At 31.1% G+C, this 17,120-nt stretch overlaps 2 protein-coding genes and 1 long non-coding RNA gene across 4 annotated transcripts in view; 2 read left to right on the forward strand and 1 right to left on the reverse strand.

Annotated features, from left to right (window-relative positions):
* Nucleotides 1–500: 500 nt before the first annotated feature.
* Nucleotides 501–10,360, reverse strand: LOC123259563. The gene is made up of 3 exons (XR_006508267.1): nt 10,167–10,360; nt 9,988–10,060; nt 501–628 (listed from the first exon to the last, which is right to left on the reverse strand). It is a non-coding gene; the product is annotated as an uncharacterized LOC123259563 (long non-coding RNA).
* Nucleotides 626–4,322, forward strand: LOC123259536 (NAD-dependent protein deacetylase sirtuin-7). Its single transcript, XM_044720107.1, has 4 exons — nt 626–1,269; nt 1,668–1,765; nt 2,138–2,353; nt 2,868–4,322. Exons 1-4 carry the CDS (start codon nt 1,171–1,173, stop codon nt 4,129–4,131), a joined length of 1,677 nt encoding a protein of 558 aa, XP_044576042.1. The 5' UTR covers nt 626–1,170; the 3' UTR covers nt 4,132–4,322.
* LOC123259531 (caskin-2) overlaps nt 5,869–17,120 on the forward strand; it is a 56,910-nt gene continuing 45,658 nt past the window's right edge. The window contains exon 1 of one of the 2 annotated variants that reach the window (XM_044720098.1): nt 5,869–6,306. Coding sequence is in view for 1 of the 2 variants with exons in the window: in XM_044720097.1 (XP_044576032.1) it covers nt 12,691–12,706 (16 nt within the window). In the remaining variant the exon portion in view is untranslated. Of the gene's footprint in view, nt 6,307–12,163; nt 12,707–17,120 lie in introns of those variants that run through there. The other variant, XM_044720097.1, reaches the window with a different exon arrangement.

Genomic DNA, 17,120 nt, shown 5'->3' on the forward strand with positions numbered 1-17,120 from the left:
AGAATTTTTTTAATAAATAAATTATGGCAAAAATAAATGAGAAAAAAAAATTGACGTAGAAATTTTAAAAAATATAAAAATTAAGTTAGCCGACATTTAAAAATTTTTTTAATTTTTTGTATTGAAAAATTGGCTACAAAAAAAAAGGAAAAAAAATTTCCATTTGTAAAAAACTTTAAAAACTGTAAGTGCAATTTTAAAAAAAATTTTTTTGTTCTAATTTAATTATTAAAAAAAATCAAAAAATTAAAAACGTCGGCTAACTTTTAGTATTATTTAAAAAATTATAAATGCAATTTTTTAAAAATAATTTTTTCAGAAAAGATTTATTTGTTAAATAAAATTAAAAAATTATCAAGTGACTGTTAACTTTAATGTCGTGCCATAATTTATTTGTTAAAAAAATGATTAAATATCTGCTAAATTAATTTTCAAATTTTTTTAAATTAAATTTCATTTCATATTAATTCAATTTTAAATTAAATTTCGTATGACCCACGTGTCAATTTAAATTTTCCCGCGCAGTAACGCCATCTTGCGGATAAAATTTAAATATGGCGGCAAATGTTGCCGCCTGATGATAAAGCAAATAAAATGATCCTGCCGTGGTAGTAAGTGTGTGTTACATCTATAAAAAAGTAAACGCAACGCTTGTCAAAGTTAAAAACAAAACATGCAGTGATTATTGTTGATTACATTTGTTTCCGGAATTAGCATGCAAGAATATTTATAGAAGGGGAGTGACCGTTTAACAATAAAATGTCAATGGATTGAGGAGTTAGTACCTGGAAAGACTTAGGATCATAAGAAAATCATTACTTACCTGACCACACATATTTTAGTCTAGTTAAATCTATATATACATATATTATATATATACATAATCCTGAAATGCGTATTTCATCAGTGAACAATTGTAAAAGTGACTTATCCGAGTATGCTGCATCGATGATTTCTCCAAAAGACAATAATCGCAAAAATATTATTAATATTTGTTATTATTTTAATAATACTAATAACAGTGTAAGATGTAATAATATATTTGAGTACTATTATCAAGAAAATGTCATTGCCATGGCTGTTATTTAACGTGATTTTCTCACGTGAATTATCGTCGATGGATATCTCCTTAAAACGCTGTCCGTACTCTCGAATTGCTTTTGATTAAAGATGGAGGAAAGTAACACCGATAAATTCATATCGAGAAGACGCTCGGTTACATTGAAGCCTCTTAAGGTTAAAGACGAGAGAGTTGCTACTTTGAAAAAGGTAATTAAGGGTTTTTAATTTATGACATTTAAGTTAACAATCATTTAATCATTTTTTTTAACAAACAAATTTGTTTCCAAAAAATTATTATTTAAAAATTTGCATATTTCATTTTTTGTAATTTTGTTAATTATTAAAGATCTAATAAATTAATTTTCATTTTTAATTTTTTTTTAACAAATTTGTTCCCAAAAAATTATTATTCAAAAATTGCATTTTTTAATTTTTTTAAATTTCTACATGTCAATTTTTTTGCCATAATTTGGTTGTTACAAAAATTATTAAAAATTTAATTTTTATTTTTGGTTATTTCTCAGTATTTTAATTCGTCCATTTAAAATTTAAATCCACGTCAACTGTGAGTCATTCTTTTTTCTTTTTTGTTTTTTTCTTTTTAGGTATCCGCAATTCTAAATAAATCTGAAGTGAATAGAACACCAGAAGAACTTGAACTATTGTCTTCCTGCGGTGATATTGTCAAGGAGGTTAATTTAAGGTATTTAACTTTTTTTTTTCTTTAAATATGACAAAAAAAAAATTTGTAATCTTTAAATGCCATTAAAAGAATAAATTAATTTTAGTTTGTATTAACAATTATAACATTAATTTTTTAATTTTATTTGACAAAAAAATTTGTTCCAAAAAATTGTTAAAAAAAATTGAATTTTTTAAAATTTCTACGTCAATTTTTTTTAATTTTTTTTTTCTATCAAAACTTATTATAATTTTTTTTTTTATTAAAATTTATTATAAATTTTTTTTTGTTCAAAATTTGTAATAATTTATTTCTTAAAAATTTTTTCAACTATCAAACATCTATTAAACAAATTTCAATAAAAAAATCCCAAAATTTTTTTTTAAAATCCAGACAAAAAAAAAGAGATAAAGTAAAAGCAAGATTAGAAGAAGTGGAAGACCCTCCAGATATCTTAGAAGAAAAATGTATGAGATTAGCAGCAGCAATCAGCAGAGCAACAACCCTGACAGTTTACACCGGCGCTGGAATAAGTACAGCCGCTTCAATTCCCGACTACCGAGGCACAAATGGTGTCTGGACGCGTATGCAGCAGGGTAAAGATATCGGGTAAGTATCACAGCAGTACGGCTGCTCAATTTTAAAACACAGTAACCGCAAAATTTTTATACCTGATTTTTTTTAGTATTGCTGCATTTCTTATAACTTTTAGAGCTTAATTTCAAGTATTTTTTCTTAAAAATATTTATATTCAACTATTTTCTATTCATAAATCAAACTTTTTATCAATTACACGGAAAGAACAAAATGAAACTGGATATCATCCCAGATTAAAATGAGTATAATACAGATATCACTGAGTGTAATCCAGATATCACTCAGTATAATCTAGATTATACTAGCTACTATCTGAAAATTTTTTTTCGCCACAGATATCACTGAGTATAATCTGGATGATATCCAGTGTCATCTTGTTCTTTCCGTGTAGGCGGGCAAACTTTTTTATAATAAGAAAAATTTATAAAAATCTTAAAATTGTCAATTACTGTGTTTTAAAATTGGGCTGCTGAGTAGCAGCCAAATCCTCCATAATAAAATTAACTAACTCAAACTTTCGTCTCAGGAACCATGATCTCAGCCAAGCGGAGCCTACAGTCACTCACATGGCTCTGTATGCCCTCTACAAAGCAAACATCCTCAAATACATAGTCTCACAAAACTGCGACGGGCTTCATCTACGCAGCGGAATCCCACGAAGCTCATTATCCGAGGTTCATGGGAACATGTACGTAGAGGTATGTCGTAACTGCAAGCCGTCACGAGAGTACTGGCGACTGTTCGACGTGACGGAAAAAACCGCGAGGTATTCACACGGGACCGGGAGAATGTGTCACAAATGCAGCTCGGTGCTTCAAGATTCGATAGTGCATTTCGGGGAAAGAGGTAATTTACCTTTTCCGATAAACTGGAATGGTGCTAGTCGGGCATCGAAACAAGCCGACGTAATTCTCTGTTTGGGTTCAAGTCTCAAAGTACTGAAGAAGTACCCGTGGTTGTGGCAAATGGACAGGCCAGTACACAAACGCGGCTCACTGTACATTGTAAATCTTCAGTGGACTCCTAAAGACGAGAGTGCTACGCTTAAAATAAACGGACGGTGTGACGATGTAATGACGAGAGTTATGAACCATTTAGGATTAGAAATTCCACAATACAATAGGTCAAAAGATCCAATCTTTTACCACGCGATAAGACTGCAGCCCAGTGAGCTTACCACGACTACTCAGCCGTGCTTAGAAGAGCCTTCAGTAGCTTTAAGTTGTAGAGATAAGTTGAAATTAAATTCTCTGAGTGAGGACGTTGACGAAAGTTTGGATGTCACTGACAATTTGGATGAGATTAAAATAAAACAACAAGATGAAACAATACCAAAAACGGAAGAAGACTGCACAACCCCTTCCCCTATCGAGCTCGCCGAACAATTAACCGCCTACTCGGCTCCATTTTTCACCGCACTACCATTCCTTTCTATGGGCTTGCCATTTCCTCCCATGTTTTTTTACCCGCAAATGACGCCCTTGCTGTACTATCCGCTGATACAGTCGCCCGCGATCAAGCAGGACAGGAACCTGATTAAGGAGCCTGATCCCAAACCTGCCTGTGGGTTTTGTATGGAGAATGAGGGCTCGCCTGTTTGCTTGTTCTATCAGCTTGATGCTAAGCAAACTGACCAAGCTAGTGAGGTTGTTGGTATGGAAGCTGAGAATGAAAGCAATATTGAAGCTACTGAGGTTGAAGACGAGACTGCTTCTACTCCCACGGCTACTGCCAAGAACCCCGGATGGTTCGGCAAGGGATACCGCAAGGGATTTCGCAAGAAGCGGTAGCATCAGCTTATCTCGGGAACGTGATTGATATTTCACGCTCAACTTATCGTAGACAGCATGAATATCAAACGAGGAATAACTCCCTTAAGTAATCTCCTTATTAAGAAATCTAAGGTCCTGGGAACCTGCTCTGAGGATATCATCATTATTTTATTATATTATCAAACTCATCTTTATTTTATCGCGGATTTATTATTTAATTCGCGAGAAAATCTGTTGTGTTATTATTTTATTTTATTAAGTATTATCAGCATTATTTATTTATATTATATACTATATATATAAATCCTTATACATTATTATTGTAACGATGATAATAATACTAATAATAACAAATGACTCGTAAATATTTTTTTAGTTTTTTGGGTGATTTTTAATTTATGGAAGAAAATTTTAGTAATTTTTTTAGGGTGAAATTTTAAGTGTAAGATAATTGTGACTGAAAGAAAATTTTTGAAGATTTGTACGCATGAAATGTGTCCAATGATCTAGAGTTTGAGCTTGAAGACATTCAGAAAAAATTAATTTTAATTAAGTAAATAATTTTGAAAAATTTATTTTTTTGATTTTAGTAGAAAAATTTTTCTTGGTTTAAGGAAATTTTCTTGTTTCAAGACAATGAAACTTTTGAAACAGAAAAAAAAAGGTAATTATTTACAAGTGGGGTCAACCCTATTTTTGGCCATATCTAGGTGAAAAATTAACATTATTTAATTTTTTTTATCATGCTTGTTTTTACGGCGGATTTATCATAAAAAATGTCGTGAAAGAAAAAAATAAAAATTTCGATAGCTTTTTTGCATTCAAAAGTTGGAAAAAATTTTAACTCTCATGTTTTTGGGTAAAATTTATATTTTATCTCTTTTTGATATATTATTTTTTGAAAAGTATATAAAAAAACGAACAATTTAAAAAAAAATCACAATTTTTTAAAAAATTTATAAATTTTTCAAAATTGTGACAATCAACTTTTTTTTTTAAGATTCATTTTTTTATGTATTTAAAAAAAAAAATATATCACTGAAATCAAATATAAATTTCATTCAAAAAAATAAAAATAAAAATAATAAAATGGTTGACTCCATTTGTAAATATTTAACAAAAAAAAATAAACTTGAATTAAGTAAATTTTATTTAAACCAAGAAAAATTTCTTACTTTAAAAATTTTCTACTCCAATAAAGAAAATGAAGTTCTTCAAAATTATTTTCTTCATTCAAGTTATTTTTTTTTCTGTGTGTATATCCTAAAAATTCCCTCACTTATGCTATTCAATTTGACTCGTTCCACCATCTGGATAATTTGTTACCGAGTAATATTAGACAGGTATAGAAAATAGAAGAAATAAGACATGAGATCAGGAGTGTTGGCAGTGTGATTGTCGATTGTCCTGATGGTATCAACCAGGTATTTCTCGAAACAACTCGAACTAAAACTCGCTCCTACGCTACCTTGGGAGCTCGGATCTAGTATAACAGTACAGTAAGTACTATAACTCGGATTCAACCGGGAAAGTTTCTCTGCAAAATGGCGCATACGTGGTGGGCGACGAGTGGGAGCCCGGGTAGACCACCAGCGCTACAGAATCGATATTCCGTGAGCCAGAGGGGTGCTGAAGGGAGCCTAGGCTTGGGGAAGAGAAGAGAAGAGAGCCCGACGAATGAGCTGGTGTATTTTATGTGTACGTATACCAACGAGGGAGCGCATACTCAAAGAAAGTTAGAGAAAGAGAGACCTAGTCGCGACGTTTGTGGCCGCGGACGTGTCTCCTCGTGAAGCTAAAATTTTATTTTCTTCATTAAGAAAATCTCCGGTTTTATTTTATATTTTATTTCTTTTCACCTCTTTTTTTTTTACTTATATTATTTATCCAAAGTGTCTTTCTGGTGTTAGTCGACGTGCTTGGATAGAAGTTGAGTATAGTAACTTACACCATCAGTAACATCATCAATGACATTGAATAGCATCAAGCCCAGTATAGTAGCAGCAGTAATGAAGAAAAAGACTTTTTTCTGCTGGTATTATTTCACATAAAAAAATCCAGCATTAACTCTGAACTGTTGGTGGCAATTCGACGGTCACGACGTCCCGTTCAAGAAGAAAGACTGCACGGATGACCCCGGCGTTGTTGTACGCGCGAGTCCTCGTGCTGCTGCTGCGGCTCTTATAAATACCGGTGAGTGAACGACGTACTACTTGTACTTGTCGTAGTAGTCAGTAGGAGTACACACCACATAGACACACTCTCTACATTCAAAATTCAACATCTAGCATGTAGAATGCTACATACACACTAGTCTGATAGGAACACGAGATGCCGATTGTAGAATTTTCGAAAGAGTAAACACCAGAGAGAGCTAAGAGAAATAAAGAAGTATTAGTATGAGGATGTTGAGACTCCAGTCAGGACTGAGTGGGAGTAGAGGTGTAGGTGTAGGAGGAAAAACCGCGGTCTGTTGCTATGGTGACACCCCTAACTATATACTAGCATACTAGGATAGTATGGTATGGAGTTTCCAGTTAGGAGTAAGTATGGGTACACGCTCCAAGCTGTTGATACTTGACTGCAACCCCTACCCACTAGGGATACCACCCGGAATGGCTACAAAGCTCTGACTTTAACGACAACTGTCGACAGTCAACAAGGGTGATACTCTCCTGGATGGTGTAGTTACACCTGGCCAAGCCAAGGACACTCTTTATTTGTATTATACTTCTTGCGTATTATATGTTTTATTTTTATCATTTTAATTCTTTGTCTCTCCCTTGATTTTTTAGTTTGAGGTTGATACAGACACTCTCCCTTTCAGGTTTTTTATCGTTGTCAGGAAAACGACTTGTAATTAACGCCTCATTATTTATTCTGGATGAGAGCAAGCCGGATTGTGATGATAGCTCTGAATACAAGTACGGAAGTCTTGCTGTTGGCATCTACATGATGTATGATGTATGCTGTATGTTGTGGTGGTCTGTGGGGACGGAGTATTGTCTACCAACGAGCCACGAGAAAAGAGAGAAAAAAATTTAAAGAGGATTAAACAATTGACGTCTATCAGGGGTTGCATTTGAATTCCGATATATCACTGGTTAATAGCTTGACAAAGCTTGCTCTTCCAGTGGTCACGTTTAAACAAGCCCCGAGCCATTATGTTGGTCACTCTCTTACAAATACATCGTCGCAAAATCACCATCTCCTCTTATGCTCAATGTTGGCTGCTGGCTTAATACTTGCTTGTAATTGATGTTAATTAGTGCTATTGTGCCAAGCCCCAACGTCCAATCAGCCACCTCTTGGGCATACTATTTATCTTTCTCTATTTGTGTTATCTCTTCGCAAATTGTTTTATAAAGATTCGCGGCGTGCTTTTCATCTTTAATAGTCTATGTTATTAAGAGAATACGTAAAATTTTGTGACTAGGGTATTTATATGGTAAAATGGGTTTTTATGGTTAAATTTGGTAAGTCAAGAACTGGAGTTGTGCCTTTTAATGGTTTCATATCATTTTCACCAATAGTCAATTTATAATGATAAGTATTTAGGCTGCATTCGAAAATGCTCTATCTCTAGATTAATAATTAAGAAATGAACTTGTATCTTGGGAAATATTGACATTTTTAAAAATATAAGCTCATCCCGATGGTACACTCATCAAGACCTTTCATTTGAGTACCCACATCAATTTTTCATATATTTTATATATTTATATATATATCACAAATACCATATATATAAAATCTATAAAAAAATACCATGCGGGTACTCAAATGAAAGGTCTTGATGAGTGTAACATGGAAATGAGTTTATATCTTAAGAAATGTCAGTAATTAAAAAATGACATTGTATCTTGTCAACTGATGATATTTTTAAAGATATAATCTCATCCTGATGTTACATTCATCTAGACCTTTCATTTGAGTACCCACATCAATTTTTCATATATTTGATATATTTATATGTATCACAAATACCATATATATAAAATATATAAAAAATACCATGCGAGTACTCAAATGAAAGGTCTCGATGAGTGTAACATGGAAATGAGTTTATATCTTAAAAAATGACAATATTTAAGAAATTACATTGTATCTTGTCAACTGATGATATTTTTAAAGATATAAGCTCACCCCAACATTACACTGATCAAGACCTTTCATTTGAGTACCCACATCAATTTTTCATATATTTATATATATTATATATATGTATATATGAAAAATATATGAAAATGCATGTGGGTACTCAAATGAAAGCTCTTGATGAATGTAACATCAGGATGAGCTTATATCTTTAAAAACGTCAATAGTTAAAAAAATACAGTGCAATTTAACGAAAGTCATTGTTTAATAAAGCAAAATTTTATTTATTTATAGTTCACAAGTCACATAGTGACTGCAAGGTTGCTAGTTAAAAAATAACTCATCTTTGTTTTCTTCATTATCATTGATGTTACTATTTCGTCTTTTTAAGTCTTGTTTGATCTAAACATCAACATGTTCATACAAAAATAAGTTAAGATGTTTTTTTGTTATTTAATATTTCCTAAATGTTTATTTTATAAATATACTTTTGAGTTAGTGTCCCATTTAATTCTATTGAAAATACTTCACAATACTTGTGATTGCACTTGAAGTATTTTTTATCTAGTCTTCACACCGGTTTGGCTTATCTAATCGCTCCCCTGTATTTGTTTTCCCGCCACTATCTCGTTCAAACGTATCGCCAGGAGGCCATCACGATCAGAGAGGAATTATAGTACAGCCGAGTAGAGCTCACAATCCAACACACACACACACACACACACATTTTGCAAAAAGTACCAACACTCATATACGGCATTGTGCTCGTTGGATTCGACCTTCACGCTTAAACTTTGACAATAAAAGTATAAAGATATTAAAATAATCCAGGTGTCAAGATAAAAACACTTGACAATCCATAAAAATATAATAATACCAACAATAAAATCACCTCTGCTCCGAAATTTTACCAGAAAAATTTTCTCGATTTTTAATTTACATTTTTTAAATAAATGTATATATTTTAATTTTTTTATGAGTATATACTTTTAAATCTTAGTTGACAAATGTATGTTTAAATTACAACAGGTGTGAATTTTAAACACTTATTTCATAGCAATAACAGTTTAAATATATCACTAAGCCTTGAGCAATCAGTAAAATCGAAATTTTTTATTGATTTTCGATTTTTTTAACAGGTAGTATCATAAATTATTTCAATCAAATAATTCTTAGATTTACTTATCGATGTTTAAGAATTAATATTATATGTAATATTTTTTTACCGACAATTTTAATAGAAATAGAAATTGTTTGATTTAATTAAAAATTAATTATATGCAAAAAAAATCTGCAATTTTATTTTTTTGAAGCTAATAAACATAAGTTACGAAATTTTTTTCATGTTTAATTAGCATATTTGATAATTAATTTAAAAAGAACTATTTAAATTGCAAATTAATCAGCAATATTTACGTATGATAATTTTTGACAATTTTTATAATTGCAAATTATCATTATTATTTCATAAGAACTTGTAATTAATTTTACATGCAAAAATTATTTCTTCATACCTAAAATTTTTCCATAAAACCTGTCAGACTGTTTTCAGTATGAATTTTACGACAGATTTATGACTTGTCAGAATATATAACAATAATAATTTTTAACAATGGAACTGAAAGTCATACTCTACATATTATCAAGCAAAAATTTAACAATTTTAGTTATAAAAAATTACTCTTATAAAAAACCATAATAATTTTTATCTGCAATTCTTATTCCATAAAAATTTAATTTATTCCTTAAAATTAAAATCGACGTATATATACGTACCTATAACTTCTAGAGTGCTGTCATAAAAACTTCATCCATCAACCAAGCGTGTATAGTGGCCGATTTCCAACTGCTATAAAAATAAAATAAAATAATAATAATCCTCCATTATAAATGTATAATTTGTTTATTTAAAATAAAAAAGTGTCGGTTATCCGCAACTTTCTGTATCATAATACCTCCAACCAGTAGTTCTCGGGATTTATATTCAATCTATACAAATAGATAACATCTTTCTTGTCCACGTCCGTGCTTAATATTTTCCGGTATCAGCAAATAAAAATGTGAGAACGAAAATGATATTGAAGTTAACTGACAACTGTTATTTTTTTTTTAATTTAATAAATCAATTACAATAAAAAGAAATGCTGCTAAAAATTTTTACTAATAATTTTTTTATAATTTTCTCATATGAAGAGAAGATACATAATTAAGAAATTACCTTGTATCTCATGAACTATTCACAGTTTTAAAGATATAAGCTCATCCCGATGTTACACTTATCAAGAGCTTTCATTTGAATACCTACATCAATTTTTCATATATTTTACATATTTATATATTTCACAAATACCATATATATATAATATATATGAAAAATGCCATGTGGGTACTCAAATGAAAGGTCTCGATGAGTGTAACATCGAAATGAGTTTATATCTTAGAAAATGTCAATAATTAAGAAATTACATTGTATTTTGTCAATTGTTGACATTTTTACAGATATAAGCTCATCCCAACGTTACACTCATCGAGACCTTTCATTTGAGTACCCACATCAATTTTTCATATATTTATATATATTATATATATGTATATATGAAAAATATATGAAAATGCATGTGGGTACTCAAATGAAAGCTCTTGATGAGTGTAACATCAAGATGAGCTTATATCTTTAAAAATGTCAATAGTTAAGAAAGTACAGTGCAATTTAACGTAATTGAGAAATTACCTTGTATCTTGTCAACTATTGACGTTTTTAAAGTTATAAGCTCATCCCGATGTTACACTTATCAAGACCTTTCATTTGAGTACCCACATAAATTTTTCATATATTTATATATATTATATATATGTATATATGAAAAATATATGAAAATTCATGTGGGTACTCAAATGAAAGCTCTTGATGAGTGTAACATCGGGATGAGCTTATATCTTTAAAAATGTCAATAGTTAAGAAAGTACAGTGCAATTTAACATAATTGAGAAATTACCTTGTATCTTGTCAACTATTGACGTTTTTAAAGTTATAAGCTCATCCCGATGTTACACTTATCAAGACCTTTCATTTGAGTACCCACATCAATTTTTCATATATTTATATATATTATATATATGTATATATGAAAAATATATGAAAATTCATGTGGGTACTCAAATGAAAGCTCTTGATGAGTGTAACATCGGGATGAGCTTATAACTTTAAAAACGTCAATAGTTAAAAAAATACAGTACAATTTAATAAAAGTCATTATTTAATAACGCAAAATTTTAATTTTTTATAGTTCATAAGTCACGGAAGTTACATAGTGACTGCAAGGTTGTTTTTTTTTTATAATAATTTTGCAATAAAGTTATAAAAGAATCACATGTCAGTGTCTCAGTAAAATGGATGAAAAATACTACTGAAGTTAGCTGTAAGCTGTCAATTTAAAAAATTTTTTAAAATTTCTATGGAATTTTTTTCATAATCAATTATTCCAAAATTCTAACAATATTTCTAATGTCTGTTAACTTCAGAGCCATGTATGAAAAAGCACGTGAATAATAACAACAACAATAATAATAATAATAATAATAATAATAATAATTCGCCAGTAAAAAAATTTTTTTTCCATAGGTTTATTTCTTTGTTGCGCGTGGTGGAACCGGTGGTCGTGCTCGTACCTCGTATTCGCGTCGTCATCACAAAGTGGTGGTAGTATTAGTAGTGGGGTTGATGTAGTAAAGCACAGAGCGTAGTATTTACGGTCGGTTGTACATAACACACACTTACACTGTAATATCCCCAGATGTATCCATATCCTTGCGCACATAAACACAAATATACACACACATTTGTGATGTATGTCGTGTATTTATATGAAAAAGATATATTAAGTGGGGATACGCACGGTGGCGTCGGACAATGGACCCGCCCGGGCGCTCTGGTGGCGTCTCGCGGCACTAAACTCCAGCCAGTACTACCGGATCATCCGTGGAACGTTATTCGTTGGATCTCGACTGTGGTACGTTGTGTCGTGTGTTGTATATTGCTCGGTTTATATATATACATATATACTAAATCATATATCATCTCTAACAATACATAAATAATTTTCACCGGTAACACCGGTGATAATGTACATTGTCAATGTGACTTTTAATCTCCGTGAATTGTTTGTTGATTGAATTGAAGTTTCAATTAAATATCTAACGTATATATTATCAATACCGATAGTAATATAATAATATTTTCCACTCCACAATAATAAATATAAATTACAGTGCGCATATTGGAAAATTCCATTACAAAGACTTTTATTTAAAGGGTGATAATAATTTATACCGTGTCTTCAATTCGTGAAATAATTTTTAAACTCAGGTTTATAATAATAATAATTATTGGTATGGTGTTTATTGGCAATAATAGCTGTCTTGTTGCTCTCGAGTGGAGATCAGAGCCCGTGAAGGCGACTTGGGGATTCAGACGCCGATATGAGGCGTATTAGTGGTAAGATTATCATCAAAATTATGACGTATTTTATGAAAATTAAGTTAGCTGACATTTAAAAATTTTTATAATTTTTTATATTAAGATTTATTAAAAAAAATTTTTTTCATTTGTTAAAAACTCCAAAAACTATAAATGCAATTTGAAAAAAATATTTTTTAGTTATAATTTAATAAATTAAGCAAAATAAAAAAATCAAAAATGTCGGCTAACTTTATTATTATAAAAATTTTATGAAAATTAATCTATCAGATATTTTATAATTTTAAGATTTTTTTTAACAAATAAATTAAGTCAAAGAAAAATAATAATAAAGTTAGCCGACATTGTTAATTTTTGGAGTTTTTTTTAATTATTAAATTAAAACTGAATAATATTTTTTAAAAATTGCACTTATAGTTTTTGAAGTTTTTAACAAATGAAAAAAATTTTTTTTAATAATCGGCTAACTTTATTTTCATAAAAAAAAATGAGAAAAAAAATTGATATTTAGAAAATTTTAAAAAAGTAAAAAATCAAATTTTTTAGAAATTATTTTTTTGAGCAAATTTATTTATTAAAAAATGGTAAAGTGACTGCTAACTTTGTCATAAAAATTTTTATCAAAAAAATTATTACAAAAAAATTTTTTTAAAATTTCATTTGTAAAAAACTTAAATTATAAGTGCAATTTTTAAAAAATATTATTCAGTTTTAATTTAATAATTAAAAAAAACTCCAAAAATTAACAATGTCGGCTAGTATTATACGCATTTTATTTAATAATAAATTTTAAATTACTTTTTTAATTATTTAGGTAAGTTAAAGTTTGAATTTGAAGTTATAATAATAATAATGAAGACTAGTGACAGTAATAATAATTATAAGAAGGTTAATTGAAGATAAGGAATAGAAGCTGCGCTGAAAATGTATGCGTGCTTACAGACTAGATGATTCGTTTGGTAAACAACTCTTCAATGATGTACTAATGCTATTTTATATAGGTCTTAGATTATTGCAAGCATATTGTCGATTTATAATCGAGTCACGCGATGCGGGGCACTTTTTTTTTAAAACTTCACAACTAGCGGGTAAATGTCTGCATGCCGGCAAATTGAAACGCAGCTGTTACAATACTACTATAAATATAGTAATACACGAATTTAGTTTTAGTATTGTAATATAATATAATAATAATGATAAAGGCCGTTTAAAACACACAATGACTCGATCTCAATACGAATAATTGTTTGATTTAAATGATCGAGTCTCCATCTCTTTTCGATAAATTGCCAGTTTGCCAGTGGCGTAACCACAAACTTTACCAGCTCAGCTTTTATTTATCATATTATTTATTGGTTTTTTTTTTTTGTTGCCTTTTCAGTGTCGCTCCCTGCGGGGGAGTCAGTTTGAACTGAAAAAGTAAAGTTAAATAAAATAAATAAAAAAAAAAAAAAAAACTGAATAACCAGCGAGAGGAATCCCTAAAGTATCGGCTTACGAGCTGGCATCGTAAAATCTTTGCACGATTCCCGTTCTACCTATCCGGTCTCCTGTAACGAAGCGTAAAACGTACGGGCCAATGCGAATTGCAACAGCAAACTTGCTTTCAAAAAAAATTTTTTCTTTTCCCTTTTGAGCTCTACTCAGTTACAATTTTTTATTTTTATCTTTTTACTTTTCCTTTTCTTTTGTTATTTTTTATGATTCACAGCTTGACGTAAAAATGACTAGTAAAATTTATCTGGGCGTTTGAACTAACGGAAATCTGAAGGATCTGGTGATAACGCAAATACCCGAGAGAAAAGAAATGATGGAGGCGCTGCTGGAGGTTGAGGTGAAACTAAAGTAGGTGGAGGTAATATGGAAAAGAAGTAAAGGCACTACTACACAGAAAAGAAGGTTCACTTGAGCCAAGAAAATATTTTTCTTCCTAATTATTTTCTTGAGCGAAAAAAAATTTTTTTTTGACAAGAAATTTCACTTATTCCAACAAAATTAATTCTCTTGTTTTAAAAAATACGCATCTTGATCCAAGAAAATTTAAGTCAAGAAAATCTTGTTTTGAGAAAATTCAGCCTCTTGCTCCAAAAAATTTAGTGCTTGATAGAAGTAAATTTTCCTATCTTGAGAAAATTTCTCTCTTGCTCCAAAAAATTAAATATAAAGATAGAAGTAAATTTCCATTAATATTTCTATTGGTTAACATGTCAAATGGGAAGATCAAATAATATTGAATCTTTTTTTTTCATTCAATATGTATAATTACACGCTAAAATAATATAAAATGGGTATCAAATATTCAAGATAAAAATTTTCTCAAGGTGAGAAAATTTTTTTCTCAGCTGAAGTAGGTGGCGCTGCTTCCCTAAAGTATCTAAAAATCTTGATCAAATATAAAAATTTATTGTATCAAGTATTTATGATAATTTGAATTAAGGAAAAATGACTTCCAGCAAGAATAGAATTTCAAGAAAAATTTTTACTTCGGCCAACATAACTTCGGTCTTCCTTCAGGCACCCGAAAATTTTCTTGAGGCAAGAATTTTGTTCTCCAGTCAAGAAATTTTTCTTTCCGTATATACACCGGATCTCTTCTCTGGATATTTGAGAATCCCAGTATGAGTACCCAGCCGCTACTCTCTACATGCAAGATAATATAATAGAGAAAGATAGGCTTTCATCGCCTGAATATATAATATACAATGTATATATTATATGGTAACAAACATCGGACCGCAGCACGCCGGTTGCGTAAAGACCGCCGTAAATTAAGCCAGATCCAGGCTTAACGACTTCGAAGAGTAATTACTAAGTATTTACCGTGGCGCATCGAATTTTCATGGAGCCCTTGCTTTCATTCCGGTATCTGTCTCGCTCATCTCCATCATTCCTGTTATTGTTATCTGCTCTAGCTAACCTCGGTTCACCATTTAATATTTTTCCTCTTCTAATATAACCTGGCTATCTACTATGTACATGCTATGCTACGCTTGCTCTCTACCAACAACTCTCGCCATTATAATGTCCGAGAAGAGAAAATGTATGGCTGTTCCGCGGACTTAAAAGCTCCATCGACGAGTGCACTTTTGGACCTCAGCCCAAAAAATTTAAGCTGAGTACACTGCACTATCTCTTCAGAATACTCCTACGTAAAATCGATTCCTATGCGACAGGATTTTTCTTCCCGACAAGATGAAAATATTTTATAACTGTAATATTATTTCTCCACACTTTGTAACCAAGTTTTTAACGAAATATAATTATAATTATAAAAAAACAACCTCGTTATCATTGTTCTCCTTCGTGTTAACTAAAGCGATGACGTGTGCTCGGGCAATTAATGTCTTAAGTAAATTACACCGTGTAATTTTTATTTTAAACTTACCTGCAACACCCCCGTTTTCACTACATCTCTGATATATTAAATATGGGTGCTGTAGTGTATAATAATAACAATAATAATAAATATATACAAAGCACGAGCGATATAATCAACTGGAACGTTGAAAAGAGAAAATAAAGAGCAGACGCTGACAGAAATACCTTTTTATCAATACAAATTCCGTATTTCTTTAGAATCCTCCCTCTGCTCTTTCTTGTTCAGAGATTTCGGAAATCCGTACAGACCCTGTCTCGGTCACGAACCTCCACATTCTACATTAAACATAATGGAGCTGTATTTTTGATCGTATATTACAATATATACTAGACCCTGGAAGCTAGATGTGCAAGTGGTAGTAGTAATGCCAGTAAAAATGAAGAAGCATGATGCCCTTGCAGTTGTCGACAAGGACTCTCAACGCTCTACACCATCTCCAACACAGAAGCTACTAGGAAATGGATTTAATCCGTTTGGAGTAGGTTGTCAGGGATTTTAAAAGCCTGGATTCGACATCCAGAGTCGTTCAATCTACTGACTAAGTTACAGCGATCCTGGATATCGCGTGACACCGGAAGAGACTCGTCACGGAGTATTATATCCATGCTGGTTGGTGGAATTATTTATATGTATTAAGGAGAATATTATGAAGAAAGAGACGTGTGTGTCACAAACGAAAGCAAACAAAAATACATCATTTGTGAGTATATGTTTGATGGGCTAAGTTATATATTATGTCTGAAATGATTCTGGTAATAGTCTCGTGTTGATTTTTTTGGGTATACTCTGGCTAGGCTGGTTGTGATGTTTCATGGCTCTTTTTTTAATTCCCGACAACCTTGAACGGCCTTTGTTTCGTCGGCGAGGACGCGAAGAACCGGTAGTGAGGAGAAAGAGAGCAATGAATGTAGAAGAGAGGTTGGTAGCCTCGCCGAAAAACGGCAAGCGTGTGTTCGATATAATACGAGCACCTACAGAGTAGAGAAGAAGACCCGTAACCACAGACCGTAAAAGTTTGTTTATTAAAATTGATCGATCGCCGAGCATCCTAGT

The sequence above is a fragment of the Cotesia glomerata genome, linkage group LG2 (assembly GCF_020080835.1).
Source record: "Cotesia glomerata isolate CgM1 linkage group LG2, MPM_Cglom_v2.3, whole genome shotgun sequence".
NCBI lineage: Eukaryota > Metazoa > Arthropoda > Insecta > Hymenoptera > Braconidae > Cotesia > Cotesia glomerata.